Source organism: Beta vulgaris, chromosome 9 (genome assembly GCF_026745355.1).
Source record: "Beta vulgaris subsp. vulgaris cultivar EL10 chromosome 9, EL10.2, whole genome shotgun sequence".
NCBI classification, from domain to species: Eukaryota; Viridiplantae; Streptophyta; class Magnoliopsida; order Caryophyllales; family Amaranthaceae; genus Beta; species Beta vulgaris.
Genome location: NC_079210.1, coordinates 45862762 through 45882872, shown reverse-complemented (window position 1 = coordinate 45882872; position 20111 = coordinate 45862762). Strand labels below are relative to the sequence as shown.

The window sequence follows — 20111 nt, the reverse complement described above, 5'->3', positions numbered from 1 at the left end:
TGAGGAAAAGAAAAATAAATGTATTGCAAGTAATTTATTATTTTCCTTTTAGAAAAGTATTGCAAGTAAAAAAGAAGAAGGAAGTATATCGTTTATAATGATTGAGTGTAAAGCCGAATTAGTACAATCTTCAATAAAAAATGGTGCATCAATTAATTAACCAACATTTGCAATCGAGTATGTCGCTTTGTTTGCCTCTTTATAGATGTGTTGGATGCTCCAGTGGGAGAATGATGTTCGAAGCCTCTGGATGACTTTTATGAAATGTTGGCAATTTGCCATGGTGGTGTCCATTTGCCTTGATTCGCGTTGATAACCAGTAGATTGTCCCCTTCTATGTAAAGATTTGTTATTCTGGTTTTTGAATAGCAAGGAGGATACCCTTTTGAAGTGTCGTTGCTTCAGTTACGAAGTCCTGAGCAGTTGCGAGGTTGTAAGCGCATGCATTGAGGATGTTGTCTTGTGAGTCGCGGATGATGACCCCAACGAAGCAGAGCCATTGTGAACTGAGCCGTCAAAATTAAGTTTATGTGTCGTAGGTGGTGGAGGGGACCACTGTACTTAGATGAAACGAGGAGTAGCTGGAGTTGGATGGGTGGAGGTTGAGTGAGTTGAGGAAAATGGAGTACATATAGAATCATTATGGAGTACATATAGAAATCTTCAATATTTTAACATTTTTAGGGAATCTCTTACACTGCAGGGGCGGTTCTTGGCCCATGCAGTATAGGTGACGGAATAGGGCCCCAAAAATCGAGAGGCCCCGAAATATATTCTATGTATTAAATGTTTGAAAGAAAAACAAAAGGAAAGCATTTGGATCAGTGGTAAAGTACGTAGTAAGGGGATGGGGCAACGGAGCGTGGGTCAATTCTACTTAGGAGTAGTGTTTTTTTACTTTTTGTTGTTTTAATTATGACTGCTGACTCATCACCTACTCACATTAATAAACCATCACGCGTGGGTTTTTCTTTGGCTGCTTCAAATCCCCAATTCCCCATTAATGGCTAATCTCTTCTCTCTCCTCCTAATTCTTTCTCTCATTAATTTCTACTCATACTCCTATATTTTTTTTGCGATTTTCCAATAAAATTTACTCAATTTATATCTAAATATTTGTTTAATTATAATTATTTAATATGTTGAGAGTATTTTTTTTAATTGAGAATCTAATATCTTTTATGAACTAAATATGAAAGCCCCAATTTTAAGAGAGTGTATACGGCCCCCGCTATGTTTGCCCCGCCCCTGTTCCACCATATCAATTTTCCTTTTATTTTCCCTCCCTTTGCTCCCAAAATCACGTGACCCTCATTCAACTCTTTTAAACCCCAAAATTAACTGTACCCCAAGAAAATCCCCAAATTGATTTTCTCTTCAAAACCTTAGATGTTGAAGATGAATGACAAATTTTTAGCAACTTTCATTACAAAGGTAACATTCCATTGGCAACTGTGAAATACTATTTTATTTCCAAAAGTAACATTCTATTTCATTCAACAACAATGGCAATTATCTTCCCTCCATCCAGGGCTGCCATAAAATCGTTTTCCATGGTTCTCAATTAACTTCATTGTTGGAGAACAACGGGTAATCCATGGCTACAATGTATTTGAATCGAGCATCCTCCCTATGACTTCTGCCTTGAATTTGATGAAGATTTGGCATTCATCTTCAACATCTAGGGTTTTGAAGAGAAAATCAATTTGGGGGTTTTCTTGGAGTATAGTTGAATTTAGGGAAAAACATTTTTGGTGTTTGAAAGAGTTAAATGAGACTCACATGATTTTGGGAGCAAAAGGGAGGGAACATAAAAGGAAAATTGATTCAGTGGGAGAGATTCCCTAAAAATGTTATAATATTGAAGATTTTCCCGGCATAGATGGAATCTCATGCCAAAAGCTTTCTTTATGTTGCTAAGTGCACCTAGCTTATGAAGTTTGTGTTATCAACAACACCTCGTCCAGTTGGTGTTGTTTTGTGCACCAAACTAATAGTTGGTGTTGTTCGCGCCAATTAACACTATAAATTATCATTAAGGACCTAATTAAACTTTCGAAAGTTATCGTTAAGAACCTATGATTAAATTCTTGAGTTAATATTACTAAAAATAATAATAAAAAAAAAGTTAGACAAAAAAACCACTACTCCTAAGTCTCTTTTCTTTAAAATAATCCAACCTTTCATTTTTCTTTCAACAAAAAAAAGATACTTTACTTAAAAACATTCACTAAACTCTCATTAATCCAGATATAGGGAAAACTCAAAAAACTTTGACTTTTGAGCTTTCAAATAATCATTATTCAATGATTGAAGCAAAAGATCATATCACTCGCTCCTTTGTGAACTTCCTCTCGCTAAGGAAAATTACCCCATAGTCTTTTCCGAGCCATTCTTTTTAATCATGGAAAAAAATCATCCCAATTATTTCTTTCTCTCTTCACAATCACTATTATACAACATCGTTTTTTGTTGCTAAAGGGGCCTCTGTTTGTATAGTTCGAGACGATAGAGCCTTGACTTTGTATTTTTTAAAAATATCACATTTTTAACAATTGCCAAAATATTACTTTCTCTCTCCTGCTAGATTCCGCCAAGTGGTGGAGTTTTATAGGGTTTCCTCCGCTTCAGCAAGTAGGATCCCAAAGTAATATGTTTTGATTCCAGTTAAGTGAAAAATATTGAAATGGTCGTTTAAGTTGAGTAAAAGCCAAAAACAATTTCTTACATCCATTTTTGTGGGCCTCACACCATGGTTAGCCATGAAACCAATCACGCACGCCAATCACCACACAATTTTTATTTCACTCACCATTAAGTGAACATAAGGTAAAAAATAGGTTCACAGTCTTTATATTCACTTATGGTTAAGGATGCTCTAAATATACTTATTCTGACTTTTTTTATTTTAAAAATTCAATATATGTTAAAAAATACAACCTTTGAACTTTGAGGAAAATAAAGTACTTCGTAAAATCTACAAAGACACAACTTTTTTTGTCTTCAATTTTTTTTTTTTGCTAAGTAATTGTTATTAGAATAAATACCAACATGATATATACAACCCAAGGCCTTGTTTAGGAAAGAGCAAATCAACTAGGTAACTCTTTTAATCTTAAACAGGCAAAACACCAATATACAACTGAATCCATTCAAGCAACAAAAATCCAGCTACCATGTGCCATATTAATTGACAAAAGCCCCTGAAACAAATATAAATAAGGTATAAAACGAAAGCATGTCCTTTGCTTTCTCATTTCGATTTTATTTTATGTGGAGCTCTAGTGTTCCAAATTTTTACTTAAAACTTTTGAGTTCTGTTGGTTCATTGAAGAATCCTTATTGATGTGCTACAGCCTACAAGTCATATCATGACTTTTTGAGAACACATACTCCCATTATCTTATAGTCTGAACTTTTTTTGTTTGTCCTAAATTAATTTAAACATTTTTATTTTTGACATGATAGAAAAGTCACATCTTTATATGATATATCTTTAATTAACAAGTGTGAAAGTCAAATAATTATAAGTAAAAAAATAGAAAAAATATATCTTAATTATTGACTTTTCTATATGGTATGTCTTGAAACTCTAACACTTCCTCTCACATTCTTAATAACCTATTAATCACCTTCTACGAATCCTCACTATTATTATTATTGCAATCAATTATACCCACTAATCCTTTTTCTAACCCTTGGGCCTTTATTTATAATGATATTAACATTATATATTACCATGAAAATGAGTAAAAAGTTGTGAAAAGAAAATATGGCAGGTCTAGGTGGTGCCAATCGTAAATGTAAAAATTATGGAAATATATTGGTGGGTGGTTAAGATGGCAGGATATTACACTTTTTTTAAGGTGGTACCGTATGACATCACAATAGTAGAGGTTTTTTAATTTGGAAGGTAACGTATAAAAAAGTTAAAAAAGAGAGATACTATATAAAATATTTCAAAAAGCAAAGATAACCTTGTCCTCCTTTGATACCCCTATAATTTGATCCACATTCCTTTGTTCTCCTTTTGGGATATAGATAAGGGTGCTAATATGGTCTTTAATTTTTTTAAAAAAGTTGACTACTACCTTGTTATCTTTTTGTAGAGACTTATGTTAGATTTGGACCCTCCTTTTTGTTAAGCACGAGCCCGACTTAAAAAATAAACATTAGATATTTAGATTGCATAATCCGTCCATCTACGCATACACTCTTCCATGATTTCCCTCATAAAATTTAGCCACAAAGTTAGCTTAACTCATAAGTTCAAGTGTTTAACTTTGAGTTTGTTTGGCTAGGAGAAAATTCTTTCCCAAAAAACTATTTTTCAAACTTTTCTTTATTTCATTTGGACAATATTCTAGAGAGGAAGACATATACTGAACTTTATTTTTCAAGAGTGGAAATCATTTTTCCCTCGTGAGATAAAGAAAGCCACGCCTTCTAACTTCTGCCATAATCAAAACTCCATCTATCTTACTTGACAAAAACATTATTTCTCTCATCAACTATGACGTGAAAAGCTCGCTCATTCTCCATTATTCCAATGATTTGATTAACCAAATCTTCTCGTTGCTCTCTCTTTCATTTCTCATACTTCTTCCGTTTCATAATACTCGCTACATTTTTCATTGTGGGAAGTTTCACATTACTTGTTACACTTTCTTTTTTTGGACAATAAACTCTTTCTATCTCTCTCCTCTCACATGGGTCCCTTTTCCTTTTACTCTCTACCTCTTTCTTCTTCGAAAATTGCCTAAAAATCCGTGAATTAAAAAGTACAACAAGTAATATGAAATGGAGGAAGTATTTTCCTTAAAACCAAACAAACACAAATCAATCTATAATTAAATTTTCCTCTAACAATTTTCCATCTAACCAAATACATACCTTTGGGTTTGAGCTTAAATTTGTTTTTCCTCAATAATTCTCAAAACAAGAAAAAAAAAACTACACTAATTTCTGAACCACAATATCTGAATGGCACGTGCCAATTCACCCACACGAATTGCATTAGGTGTGGTCACGTGACAAGCCTGCTCCTCTCACTCCTCCCATCATCTCAACTCCAACAAAAAAAAAACTAAATCCCCCTTAAAAAAAATAAAAAGAAAAATAACCACCCCCACCCCAAAACTCCCCTTTCTTTTTAGAGAGAAAAATAGAAAGAGAGAGAAAGAAAGGGGAGGAGAGAGAAACAAATTGGGGTCACCAACAAACAACACAACACAAAAACACAGCAGAAAGAAAAAAAAAACCCCAAAAAATACAAAAAAAAAAAAAAAAAGTTAAAAATGGGTAAGATAGTGGAGAAGAAGACGAAGAAGAAGAAAGGTCGTCCTTCTCTCTTAGATCTTCAAAAACGTTCATTAAAGCAGCAACAAGAACAACAACAACTTCAGAAGCAAAAACAATTTCGAAATAAAACTAAAAATCCCAAAATTCAAAACCCTAGCCCTAATTCTTCCGCCGGAATTCGTCGATCCACTCGCCGGAACCCTAACCCTAATTCCGACGCCGACGAAGAATGCTCTACTGGTAAGAGGAGAGAGAAAAAACTTAATCTTGTTCTTAAATTACCCAATGAAGAAGATGAGGAACTTCAAAGGGATAATTCTGGGTCTCAATCTTGTCCGGATGATGATGAGGTTTCGGGTTCGAATCTTAGGAAGCGCAAAATTGACTCTATTTCTCGTGGATCTGCCGTACAGGAAAATGATAAGGTTGAAATTTTATTGCTAATTTGTTGTTTCTGGGTGAAAGATTTGAGTTTTTTTTTGTAATTAATAAAAGCGCGGGTTTTTTGATTTGTGGGTTTAATTGTATAAATGTTGAACGTTATTTTTGAAAAATAGTTAGTAGTAGAAGTTCCTAGAATTTCGCGCATTTTAATTTCTGCTTTGTTTGAGTGAGTATGACGCACTTTGACTGGGTCTCTAACCTGGTGTAAGTGTGGAAATTTTTTGGCTTCTGTTATCTTTTTGGGTGTTGATTTTTTAGCTTCTATAAAATTGGGTATCTTTTTTTTTTTTTTTTTTTCTTGTTCTAATATTAAAGAGAAATATAGTGGGAAAAATTTGTATGTTGATTATGGGCATTAAATGATTAGACTGTCATCTCAACAAAAAGTTCAATTTTGTCTTTACTTTATTATTTTTCCTTTTTTATAAAAAATAATGCTCAGAGTACTATGTTACTATGCAAGTTATACCTGTCGCTTTGCTTGAGATTATTGTTTGCTTTATTGTGGATAATATATATGCTGACTAATATTGGGTTCGTTTTTGCAGGGTGAAAAGCACAGTGCTGTTGTAACAAAGCAGGAGAGCACTCAACAAGGTTTATTAGCAGTTTATTGTATATGATCTTCAATGATTTCTGGGTTTGGGGTTGTAATTGTTTTCCTGATTTAGTTATCTTGTGTTGAGTGTCGATTTCGATGATGTTTGCAGGTTCTAAGCTTGATGATGATGGACACTCAACCCCTTTACCTGATAAAAGTTTGTTGCTTTTTATACTTGATAGACTTCAAAAGTACGACCTTTTTTGCTAAATTGGTTTTAAATGTTGCCTTTTATGGTTTGGCTTTTTGATTTGTACAAGTATATACTTAGAGGGTGAATATTTTTCTGTTGTTAGGAAGGACACTTATGGAGTTTTTGCTGACCCCGTAGACCCAGAAGAGGTGAAGTGAAAGTAGTGATGATATTTGAATTTTTATGACAAGTGTAGTCAGTTTGATTGTTGTTTGAATCTATTATCTCTTCTCTTGTGCTTGCAGCTTCCGGACTACCATGAAGTCATTGGAAACCCAATGGATTTTGGTACTGTAAGGAAGAAACTTACAAATAATGCTTATGCTGTCCTGGAAGAATTCGAGGTTTGTTTTTGTTCTGTCTCAGTTTCTTTTATGGTATATCTTTCTGTTTGCATCATATTCAGGCAGAGTTGTGGTTGGTGGTTATGAGGTGTACTGATTTTTTCTGAGTGTGAATATCACCAATTATCTAGTTTGAGCATCTCATTGGTACAGATTTTCTATTTCATCTCCTTGTTTAATGGTTTTGTAGTACTCGTTGATTATCCTGTTGAGTGGTGAGGTCCCTTTTGTTGTAGTCAATCTTTTGCTGTCCTCCTCTGTGGACTCCATGTAATTATAGATGCAGGAGGTGATCTATCATGTTAATCTGAATCAGGAATGAGGACTTGATACAGGGCTACTTTCTTTGAACTGGATGTGAAACGTACATCTGCCGAATATGTCCTGTTTATTCCGTCAATGTGTCAGTAGATTGAGATTACGGTCACTGCATGGACCCTTGTGTTGCCAGTTGTGTATGTGGATTAGGCAAGTACTTTACTGATGTCATTTCTCAAAAAATGGGATACAAGAGGAACTTAATATGGATTTGGATAGAAGGATGAGTCAGAATTTGGGAAATTGTAGCTTATTGCAATAGTTAGTGGGTTTGTTCTGAATATTAGAAGCTCAACTCTGGATTTTGAATTTGTGAGCTGCATCGATTTCCTTGGTACTTTTGGTAGAAGTCATTTGGATCTGGAATTCATGAGCTGGTTCAGCTTCTTTGCATTCTTCCTCAGTGCTATTGGTGGAAGTTGTGGTATCTGAAAAACTCAACAATAAATTTGTCACTTGGATGAAAACTACAGTATGAAAATTCAGGGTATTTGTGGAGTTGGTTTTGGGGATAAGGACATCTGGCACAGTTTGCAGGAAGCTCCCTTACATGGAAGCATTCAAAAAGAATATCATAATTTTGATATTCTTAATTGTGTAAACTAGGGCTACAAAAAGAAGAATGGAGAGAAGCAGATAGAGAAGAACAAATGGAGCAGTGGCGACTAGAGAAAATGAGAGTAATGTTCATCATGTGGATATTACCTTTCCTAGCTGTTATGTCACTACGTTTTTTTAAGGAGGTCAAGGGAAAACAAGTGGTCTTTTGCTATTTGCTATAGTGTAAGCGCCTGGTCTACAATAGATAGAGGGGGTCAGGGGGATTTAGCTGTCAGATATTTTTAGATGCAACATTTGGCTTTCTAGTGAGTGGATTAAAAATATTAAATGTTGCATCTGAAAAAAGCCGGAGGAAGTAGTTTGGATTAAAGATAGGTATCTTTGTTATTGTCCGTCATTGTGGGGTCATTTGATAGACTTGTCTGTCTTGGTTGATGTGCCTGAAGAACAATCTGGACTTTGAATTTTTGAGCTACGTGCTTTCTGTGGATCAATCCTTTTTAAGAAGAGAGGTTTTCCTTTGAATTGTAAAATTCGCCTTCTCAAAAGTTTTCTTGCCTAAAGAATGCATGGTTCTGCTCTTGGATGACAACATGACTTAGGTTAAGGACAAACTGGATTTTGAGCGATGAGCCTGGAGTGGAGCAGTTGATTGTACGGAAAAGGATTACCCTGATAACTGTAAACTTGTCCTTGCCAGCTATCTGCTTAGCTAGGGCATGTGTTGCTGGGAGGAAATGCGACATATGCTTTTCTTGCCAGTACACTTGTGGATAGAGGCTGTGATGAGCTTTACCTTTGTGTGTCGTATCACTTGCATGGTTTAGTTCTTGTGAGTGGAGGTCTTCCTTAATATCTTTCTTTTTCCTTAGTTTCAATCGTGTCCACAATTCTCCAACTCAGACATAAAATATCAAGCTGTATTATGGACAGTTTGCTTACTATGTGATTCTAACATCATCTGATCCATCAGAGTTTCATCTAAAGCTATACTTGACAGAAAGAACATGAACCTCAAGGTCTTACTTATTCTAATACTTCTTGATCATTGTTGTATGTATGATAGAAAGAATACTCTCGTCACTTTTCTTTTCTTGAAACTCTGATGGACAGTCCAGAGTTGGCTAAGAAAAATACGATTTTAGTTACATTAAACTAGGTGACATAAGATGCTATATTTCACATGTTTAACATTTCCATCATAATGATTTGTTATTATGTGTATTAGCATGTCATTGGCAAATCATATTTTTCTTTGACTATTGCAGTCTGCAGGTAGCTGTTGTATACATTAAATTCTTCTAGAGCTGTGCGAATTTTTTTTTTTGGGTGTTGAATGCTTTCTCTTTGCTCCTCTTTTTCTCTCTCCCGCTTGATGGGGGGCGCCGGGGGGGGGGGGTGTTGCTGAGGGGGTTGGGGTGCCAGTCTTGTATGAGTGTGGAACTTTGCCAATTAAACTTTTGTCTGACTTTCCCATTGTGTTGTGCAGAAAGATATTTTCTTAATCTGTTCCAATGCAATGCAGTACAATGCTCCAGATACCATCTACTTTCGGCAGGTTAAAAAGGACTTGCCTTTTGAAAGTACTTTTGTATGCCATTTATGTCCTTTTATTGAATCTAGCTTTTCTTACCAGGCACGTTCGATACAAGAGTTGGCTATGAGAAATTTCGAGAACCTACGGGCAGAGAGTGATGATAATGAACCAGAACCGGAACCCAAGGTGGTAAGGAGGGGAAGACCGCCAACGAAGAATTTGAAGAGACCACCAGGTAGACCTCCACTAGAGAGGGCTAACTCTGACTTTCCTGAAGCAACTGTTGCTACTGCTGCTGGTGGAACTACAAATCGATCTAACAATGAGGTGAGAAAAGCATCTCATCTAGAAAAGTATGGATCAACTGACTCGTTTGCACGGTCCTTATATGGCTCTCGATATGGTGAGGCTTATGTTGGCTGGTCAGCTGAGAGATATGAGAGAGCTGATGAATTGACAGGTCAGTAGTCCCTATGATTATGGCCCCTGACCCACTCATACCTTTCTTGTGGTATTCTTCTTCCCTTGATGGTCTGATGTTTTCTGCCTAATTTTATTAGGTTCTGCTTCTAAGGGGATTTCAATGAAGCATGGTAAGAAACATATCGTGCTTGATGAAACTAGGCGCAATACGTACAAGGATTCCTTCACATTAGCTTACGGACAGGAACCATCAGTATTGACTACCTTTGATAGAGAGAGAAAGCAGCTAATTGCTGTAAGTATTGATAAATTCTAGGATTATCAATATCACTCTTTTTCTCTAGGTGGTTTGCACTAGTTTTTCTTTATTTCTCTTTCTGATTTTCATCCTCCTGTGTTTTAACTAATGGCAACTACCCTTGTATTTCTATTTGTCCCAAGAAGGTTCTGACATTTCTTTCTTCTGCTGTCTGACTTGGTTTTTCTATGTGACCCAGGTGGGGCTTCATACAGAGTATGGTTATGCGAGGAGTTTGGCAAGATTTGCTGCTAAAATTGGACCTGTTGCGTGGAAAGTTGCATCAAAGAAGATTGAGAGATGCTTACCTGCCATTGTCAAGTTTGGCCCAGGATGGGTAGGAGAAAATGAAGCTCCAGCAGAAAGGCCGTTGCAGCAACAGTCACCTGCTCCCATTGGTGAGCAAACACCACCATCCTCGTTGCCTGTTGCAGAGACAGCTTCTGTTCCTACTCAAGATGATGTAGATTCAAGTGGTGATGAGTCAGCGCATAAGCCACAAGGGGAGCAATTGTCCGAGACACATGAAGCGTGTGTTAGGTCAAACTTAAATGAGGAGTCGAGCAAAGCCCTTTCTCCCCCAGCTGATGGTAATGATGCCACCACTTCAGTTTCCCCTTCCATCTTACCTAGCAATGGTTCTGTTCCCGACTTGATTACTCCTGAAGCTAATCCAAGTTCACAATCGAGCACAGCAGGCAACATATTAAATAATGGCACTGGTTCAATAAGACCGGGAAACCCATATCAGATTCATCAAACTTCAGCTATGCAATCCCGTATTAATGGTCTTAACGGTAGTTATGGGCTTAATTTTGCAGCCCAGATGGGGAAAATGATTGGGGCCGGGAGGCCTGCAATGTTCAACCTGCAGTCCGATCCATCAATTATGACAGTGTCCAAAACTGAGGCACAAAGTCCTAGGTCTCCGGCCACCGACAATAATGGCTGTGGAGAAGCTAAGTTAGGAAATTCTAGTACAATTAAACCTATAGATTGTTTGCCAAACAGTGGGCCGAATCAGACCATTGGGTCCACACCTCCTGACCTAAATGTTGGATTCCAGTCACCGGGATCCCCAGTTTCTGGGAAGGCTGATTCAGTGCAGCCAGATCTAGCATTGCAGCTGTAGTAATCAGGTAATTTTTTTCCTTTTTCCATTAACACCGGTGTACGGGTTTGAGATTCTTGCTCCCATTGAGTAGAGTGGAGAGGGAGTTGTCTCTCCTCATTACGGAGCGATTGAGTTGAAGCCATATCTAACTGTATTCTTAGATCGAGTAGTTGTTCGTGTACAGATTTGTGTATGAAAATTCATAGGTTAGTAAGTGAAGAGGAGTCAGTCTCATGTAACATTAATTGGAAGCTGTGATGTAGCCTAGAATTTGTTTATGTCAAGATAATATAAATGTTATACATAAAAAAGATTGTTGTTATAATTGAAAAATAACACGGAAGAGATTAGCCTTGATGTGTCTTTCAATCCATTCGTGTACCCAGGAAACTGGCCCTTGTTTTGGACAAGTGAAATGAAATGTTTTCGGCTATATTCGCTTTGATGTTTCCATTCACTCATGGTATCTTTCCTTCTCTCTCTACTCTGATTAAAGTTGTTTGCACTCGTGATCAGTGACTCATTCAATACTTTCTTCGAGTCAAAGGAAATTTTTGGATGATAATATCCTTTGTAATTTCCTATTCCCTCCGATCTTTATTAGTTTACCCATATTTTTTTTTGGATGTCCCTTATTAGTTTACCCTTTTCTTTTGTTTCTATTTCTGGAATGAGAACAATAACTTTCTATCATACATACATTCAATTTTGATATAAAATAATAGTTTCTTCTTTTTCTGTCCCACAATATTATTTCTCCCAAAAACTCTTTGTAAACGAAACGGACGGATAAACTAATAAAGATCGGATGAAGAAAAATAAGAAAAAAGAGGTGAAGGCTAATAATTTGTTTGTATAATGATGCTGGAAGGCAGAGTTACTTTGCGTTTTCTTTTTTGAAGGACTTGGTTGGTTAAGAGGGGAATAAAAAGGGAAACTTTTAGTTCTCTTTCATTCCCTTCATGTATTCACGTAAAGGAAATTGAATCCCTCCCTTTTCCTCCAAATTTGCCTATCGAAATGAATTTATTTCTTCGTCCCAGAAATGTTGTCGCATTATTAGGTCTTGATACAAATTTTTAGGTAAGAACTCTCTCCTTTCCATCTTATACTTCTCGTATTTTATTTTGGGTGTTTCAAAATGTTATTTCCGTTTATCTTATTTTCATTTTTTGAAAATCACTTTTACTCTCTTTTTTCACCTTTTTATATGAGTTTTTGACACTCTCATTTAATGTTACTCGACTATTGAGTATAACAAAAATCATTTTTTACTCCTCTTTTTTCACATGTCCACCCATTTAATGTCATCATTCTTTTTCATTTTTTTATGACAATAATTCCTAATGCAAGTACATAAAAATTATTGTTTCCTTAATTTTTGTACCTAAAATGAAACGGAAATTATAAAATGGGACGGAGGGAGTAAAAGAGTACAGAAAAAGTGTTGTGTGCCACATCAAATTTCCAAATTACAACAATCCCAAGCTACAACTTCTCCAGTTTTCCCAATAGAAAGCTACAACCACTTGTAGTTTTCGCAGACCCCAATGAAAAGCTACAACTAATGAAAAGTGAAAAATGGGGTTCACAAAAAGTAGAACAAAGCAAGTAGCTTTGTGGAGCTACTTGACTTCTCCGAGTAACAATATGCTTCAACTTTTTCATATTTACAAGCTGGGACCTAAAATAGTCCGCTGGAATTGCTAATTAAAAAAAAAAGTTGATACATAGACGATTCTAAAGGATTAATATTTAATAATATATTGAGTGGAATCATACCTACCCATCTAGCTTTCCTAAATTCTACCCTTGGATACGAGCCGATCTTGAGAAATAGTTTGTCTGATGCTTGGAAGTTGGAACTTACATACTCATTTGCAAAGGGAGAAAAAAAGAAAAACTTTGTCTATCCACTAGAGATAAACATTAATTAGAATTTTTTGCACGCGATGCGTGCTTGAATTTTATTTCGAAACATAAACTCGATTTTCTTCGGCATAAGAGTCAAAATTCGAACATTAGATATACGAAGTATAATTGTTTTTAGTTGCAAAATTTGATTGGTTTAGTTTCTGTCACTTAAGTCTCTCACCATTCTTTTTGTTTTTTTTTTTTTTTTTTTTACTTTCAAAGTTAAATTCTATGAACAAAATAGAAATTTTATTGAATTTATATATGATTTCTAATATTATAATTTTTAGTTGATTTTTGAATTAAGTACAATACTTCATAAATTGTAAAGAAAGTAGACACTTAGATTTCAAGTTAATTTTTTCATAGGTCGTAGTTTGTAAGTGAATTTTTAAGTTTTTGTAAAGTTTCCTCATTTTAGTGATTTGCATAACGTAATTATGCAATTTTATGATTTTAGTTGACTTGTGACTGCTTGTTATAATTATATTTTTGATATTTTTGTTTGAAGCCCCCTTTGATTTGTAAGTGAATTTGTAATTTAGAATGGAAAGGGGGTAACATAGTCTCTTCATTCGGGGATACCATAGCTTCCCCCTTCCTTTATGTACTTTTTATAATTTTTACAACTACAAAACTAAAGATATACGTCCTCAAAGTTTTACATTGGCATGCGTGAAAAGTGTAAGTGTGTAGATTAAAATGAAACAGAGGGAGTATAATAGAGATATGTTGTACTTTAATTCTTGAATGATATTTTACATAAACCTTTTCACCTTGATAATTAATCGCTATCATATAATAGAAAAAAAATAGGTCCAAATATATGTGAAAGTTTCATTATATATAGGAAACACTATAAAAAAAGTAAATAATTTCTTTCCTTGTCTAACTTCTAAATTATAATTTCACTACAAATGATCTATTTTTTTTTATCATGACCCACCATTAATTGTGAATGGTTCTTGAGAATAGTGATTTGTAAGTAAATTTTTGTAAATGTTTTTGTATGTATTGACGTTCTAGGTTATTAGCTAGCTTTAGTTTGTATGTTAATTTTAAGTTTTAATAAAGTTTCCTGATTATTTGAGTGATTTGCATGATTTTTATAACGTGATTTGACATTCCTTTTGTAATTTAGAAAGGAAAGGGGGGACAAAATAGGCGTTTCAAAAAAGGACACCGTTGCTCCCCTCTTCCCTTATATAATAGAAATAATAAGTGGAATCCAACTTAACAAAATTATTTATTTTTTAATTGCCTATTTCTAATAGATAGTATGCCCCAGTAGGTGGACATACCAATCTCCAGAAAAACATACTTCTATTAGCAGAGCTTTTGCTTTTTAAAGTGCTTTGTAATATAAAATTTTGCAGTGTACGGGTAAGAAGACAAAAACTTACTCTAATTAGCAGAGCTTTTGCTATTTTATTAGTGCTTTTCAATATACAATATTTTAGGTTGCTTTCAGAGTTCATTCAATTTGTTCTTATTGGATGCGTCATCTCTAAAATTCAAACTGCAATTACTAACATATACAATACTGACGACTTGACGAACAATGAATCTAAAGATATATATTCTTTAGTTTTATTTTACTCGCTACACTTCTCAATTTACGAATTTTTAGACAATTTTTAGAGAAGATAGAGGTAGAGAGTAAAAAAAAGAGACCCATGTGAGAGGAGAGAGATAGATAGTTTATTAAAAAAAAAATGTAACAATGTAAAACTTCCCACAATGAAAAGTGTAGCGAATATTATAACACGGAGGAAATATGAGTTATGACATATCTTGGCAAAAATTCGAGTGTTGTAGAGATGTTCCTGGAAACTTGTTAAATTTCAAATTATATGAAAATGGGCCTGGGTAACCCAATAAGGAGGAGGAGAGTTTTAGCCCACTTACAAGCTAGGAGGTTCCATCTTAAAACCAATTGGTGATAGGAGGAGTAACTCTTAATCTTATAAAGTGGTTTATTCTCTCATCTTTCTCCAATGTGTGACACTCACGAGTGGGCTTTCAATGAGTTTCAACACACCCCATCACTTAGGGGGCTGGACATCTTGTCGAGGTAAACCCTTATCCAGTTGCTTGATTAGAAGCCCAGTTTTGAAGAGACCCTCAACCCGGGCTCTGATACCATGTCAAAGGAGCTTAAGCTTTTGGTTGAGTTGGTCCTTTGACATGGTATCGAAGCCAGCGTGACAAAAAGGTCACGGGTTCGAATCTCCTCCACCCCTCATTTCTCAGTGGAATATTTAGCGCTAGGTATGATGGAGACCTGTGCTGCATCCACATTTCAAGCCCAAAGGGCTCTTGCGTGAGGGGGCGTAATAGAGTATAAATGTATTGCTGGAGCCTCAACCATTAGGGATGGGCATGGGTCCAGGACCCTACCTGGACCCTGTTGGACCCGACCCTAATTTAAGGGTCTGGGTCCAACTTTTTCAGACCCTAAGGGTCTGGGTTCGGGTCTGGGTCCAAGTGAATTTTTTAGGGTCCGGGTCTTAAAATTTTGGACCCAGACCCTACCCAGACCCGACCTTAGACCCTAAACTTATTTAATATATACATTTTTATATTTTTCTTAAAAAAATAAATTGATTTTCTAAAAGACTAAAACCTAAATTAAACACCAAAACACCCATTCTGAACTCTTATGTAAGTTATATTTGTTTCGTTTTTTTTTTTCAGTTTGTATGTCTGTGTTTGTTTCGTTTTTTTTCAGTTTATATGTTTGTGAATTGTGTTTGTTTCGTTTTTTTTCAGTTTATAAGTTTGTGTTTGTTTCGCTTTTTTCAATTTTTGTGTTTGTTTCGTTTTTTTCAATTTTTGTGTTTGTTTCATGCGAATTTCAGATGATTATTGATATTAATAATGCTGAAAATTTGGCAAAATAAAGAATTTAGGCCTGGACCCTCCAGACCCTCCAGACCCTAAGGGTCTGGGTCTGGGTCCAATTTTTTCAGACCCTTAGGGTCTGGGTCCAGGTATGGGTCTACAAAAAAATTTAGGGTCCGGGTCTAGGGTCCACCTGGACCCGACCCAGACCCTACCCTTGCCCATCCCTATCAACCATCAGCTTAAGTTTTTGGTTGAGTTGGTCCTTTTACAAAACTTCCTAGAAAATCAGTAAATCACTTGCATTGTAAATTTGTGCTGTTGTAGGTTTGTAATGTTGTCAATTGTCTATCAGATTTATTTCTTCTTGTAGCCGAGTTGTAGGTGTGTAATGCACTCGTGCCAATTCTATGGACTCGTTTCAGTCGTCTGGTAGACAACATAAAAAAGTTCTAATAGTACATAATTTGTAATGTATTTTTTTTTTTTTTTTGAAAAATCAACGTGTTGATCTCTATGGACATGCTCTCATAGAGTTCTAACCCTGTGTTTTTCTCTATATATTTACCTTGCTACACTTGCTGATGGTAATTTTTTTTGGTGTATTAGAAAACAAAAAAGCCAAAAACATATAACTTAAACTCTCCCAATGCAAGAAATAACGGCCAATAAACACGTAGATTCCAAAAATATCTCCATTAAAAAAGAATGAAGTCTTACTTTAATCAAGATATTAGATTCTAGTAATAGAAAAGAAAAAAAGGGCTTATGCGAAAGAAAATTAAGATTTTTGTAAGGAGTTCAAGAATAAGGAATTGAGGAACGCCGCTTCTTCCTTAAATTTTTCGATAAATATTTTAATAGCATAAGTCTAGTCTTAAAGTTTGTATGGAAAAATTAGTGCCTTGACTATTAAACCATCAGTTCATACTTATTCATAATGACACACATTACACAACTCAAACCAATGCTTACTAGCTGTATGTACCTCACGAAGAAAAAACACACCAAAAACAGAAGAATAAGAAAAAAGAGAAACACAATCTAGCCAGAGAGTGATGGATGTTGGACTGTTGGTAGTTTTCACACACTGATAGAAATTCTACTCCATTGCAGAGGAAATTGAATCTGTTATTTGGGGTTACAAATCCCAGCTTTATAAACTTAAGGAAAAATGGATCAGAATACCCCCAACTTTGGCCCGTCCGCTTTTAATACCCCCAACTATGAGTTATTTTTAAATACCCCCAACTATTGAGGAGGTCCGCCAAAAATGCTCCATTTACCTGTTATGACCGGATGAACCTGTAAACCTAAACTCCTACCCCCCCCCACCCTCAGCTCCTCTAGTCATCTTTCTCCTATACCCATCCCACCACCCACTGCCACCTTCCCTCACCCCCACTACCACCCTTCCCACGCCCCAGCCCCTCCCCCTACCCCCAGTGGCCCCCATAATTAAAAAAAAAAGGGAGAGAGAGCAAAGCAGCCACAAAGGCAGTGGAAACTGCCACCCCTTCGCAGTTCATGTCCAACAAATGCCAACCCATCGCGGTTCGGCCTGTACTCAACGAAGCCCAACAACGAAAACAAAAGAAAAAGAAGACGCAGTCTTCTACCTTCTGCACTTCATCCCTACCAGCGACGAAAAAAAAAAAAACAGAAAAAAAAGAACAACCGACCGGAAGTCGGATTCGTCCGCCATTGAAACTTACTGCCAAGCCTCGCAATTTTGTGCTGTGACCCACGAAATCCATCGCCACAAAACAAACTGAGAAAAAAAATAATAATAAGAAAACAGAGAGGCCCACAGTCGACCCCCATCTCGACGGCGACCCTCACACGCACCACAACTCCCACAAAACAACAGAAAATCGAGGGGGAGGCATTTGCCGCGAAAATCGAGGGGGAGAGAGGGAGATTTCGACGGGGTTAGGGGAGGGGGGGTTCCGAAGGGTGTTAAGGCAGTGGGGGCTGCTACTGTGGGGGGGGGGGATTGGGGGTTTGCTGGGTTGGGAGTGGGTATGTAGGGGGTGTGGGGGTGGAGGAAGTGGGGGGACTGCTAGGGGATGGGAGTGGGGGTTCTGGGGTGGTGGGAGTGGGGAGGATGGTTGGGCTGGCATGAGGGTTTGCAGCCGGGAAGGGGAGAGGGAGGGGCTGGGGTGGGGGGAGAGGGTGGTTGAAGTGGTGGTGGGTAGGAGTAGAAATTAAAAAAAAAAGAAATAAAAAAATTACCTTGTTAACAGGTTACAAGTCATCTGGGTGCATTTTTGGCGGACCTCCTCAATAGTTGGGGGTATTTAAAAATAACTCATAATTGGGGGTATTAAAAGCGGACGGGCCAAAGTTGGGGGTATTCTGATCCATTTTTCCTAAACTTAAGGCTACCTTGAGTCCTTGTCCACCATCCGAGCACTACTCCTCGACCCTGAACAACAGGAGATACTTCAAAAAATGTTTACTCAACGATAATAAGTCGATAACTTCTTTATAAAAGATAATTCAAAATGGATATTTAAGATAAAATTTGAACTCTGGCAAAAAAAGTAGAATTGCACTGCAAGCAAGGACAATGCACTAGACGCGATACTGTTGCATGGCGCTCGACATTGATGCGTTAAGTGCCGCAAGCCTGCATGGAGATATGATATGTGTAACCAGTGGCGGATCTAGAAATTCATGAATGGTGGTACGCAGGGCCGTTCCTAAACATTATTGGGCCCAGGGCGAAATTGACAAATTGGGCCCCTGACGCACGTGAGATCGAAGGAAATACATAATATAAAAGTTCAAATGGAATGTTTCCAATAAATTAAACAAGAAAAAATCGTTATGATAATAAATAATCCTAAAACTAACAAGTGACAATTTGCTTCAAGCAAACAAGTTCCCAGCATTTTTTGAATTCCAAACTAAACAAGTGACACCTTGTTTAAAAAATAATTAATGAAATCAACCTATGAACTATATAAGTCACTGTAATTACTCCTTAATCACTAAAACTACTCAAAATCATGATAAACTAACTAATAGAAGTGAAAAACTACTGTAAACATGTCCTTGTAATTCTTAGATTTCTCCGTAAAAAGTTAAACAAGCTGTAAGAATTAAAGTTTTTTTGTCAACATCATCACAACAATCCACTAATTTCGTAAGAATTTCGAAAACTATAATAAATACAAAACCTTATTTTTCTATATCACTATACACTTAAAAATTTGAATTCTCAAATCTCACATTACTAGAAATGAAAATTCAGAATTATAAATTAAAATTAGCACAACTAACAAAAGATACAAATCAAAGAAGGAAGAAGATTAAACTTACAATTTATGAACCCCGCATACTACAAATTGGCAAATCCCAATTCACAAGTCATGAAATCTCGATTGAAAATTATTTTGAATTGATATAGAAATTTTGAAGAGATTTTAGAGAGAAAAAAATGGAAAAAGATAGATAATTTAGGAATTGCATTTGAATCAAAGATTAAGTTTTCATTTGTGGAAACTGAAATTGTTTGAGAGTGGTAATGGTAGGACTTGGAAACTTATAACTTGGAAACTGAAATTGTTTGGGAGTGATAATGGTAGAAATTGGAAACTGGAATTTTTGGAATCAAAGAAGATGGAGGTGTATAGCGTAAGTTTCTCATTTAGATTGACAGTTTCTTACTTCTTTCTCCTACAGAGCTACATGTTCTTTCCTGTTTTTTTTTCAGTAAAAGAGCGAATTTTTTTTTTAAATCGTGGGCCCTTGGCAGGGGCCCCGCCTGTCCTGCCCCAGGGCCGGGCCTGGTGGTACGGAACAATGAGCAATTAGATTCATAAAATAAATCATTTTTCCGTCCCTAATCTTCGGCTATATTTTATTTTTTGGAGCCAAATTTTGCCAACTTTAACCTAAAAATACCATTAATATATAAGAAAAAAATATCATATGATATAAATGCTCCGATACAAGATGTGGGTAAAGGTAAAGAATGTGAATTTCAAAGAAAATTTGAAAGATAAATTATTGTAGAAGATTTTTTTTGAAATTTATTGTTGATATAAGTAACATAATCATGTTAATGGAATAAGGTGAAAAATGGTTATTAGAAGATAAAACGATGACTTAATAAGTACGTAGAAGTGAGATAAAAAAAATACAAAATAACCCGACAGTTTTAATATAAGTTAGCAACTTTCTATATTTCATACTGGTGTATGTATAATAA

The 20111-nt window shown here is 36.0% G+C and overlaps 1 protein-coding gene across 1 annotated transcript; it reads left to right on the top strand.

The window, feature by feature from the left end:
• The first annotated feature begins 5121 nt into the window (after positions 1–5121).
• Positions 5122–11503, top strand: LOC104904062 (hypothetical protein). The gene is made up of 9 exons (XM_010692236.4): positions 5122–5726; positions 6294–6342; positions 6456–6537; positions 6643–6688; positions 6785–6883; positions 9252–9320; positions 9399–9759; positions 9860–10017; positions 10220–11503. Exons 1-9 carry the CDS (start codon positions 5298–5300, stop codon positions 11150–11152), a joined length of 2226 nt encoding a protein of 741 aa, XP_010690538.1. The 5' UTR covers positions 5122–5297; the 3' UTR covers positions 11153–11503.
• The last annotated feature ends 8608 nt before the right edge of the window (positions 11504–20111 follow it).

Excerpts from the sequence above, each read along its gene's own strand:
- LOC104904062 (XM_010692236.4), top strand. The coding sequence starts at position 5,298 with ATGGGTAAGATAGTGGAGAAGAAGACGAAGAAGAAGAAAGGTCGTCCT. Across the intron at positions 6,538-6,642 it reads ATACTTGATAGACTTCAAAA|GAAGGACACTTATGGAGTTT; the intron begins GTACGACCTTTT and ends TTCTGTTGTTAG. Across the intron at positions 10,018-10,219 it reads AGAGAAAGCAGCTAATTGCT|GTGGGGCTTCATACAGAGTA; the intron begins GTAAGTATTGAT and ends TATGTGACCCAG.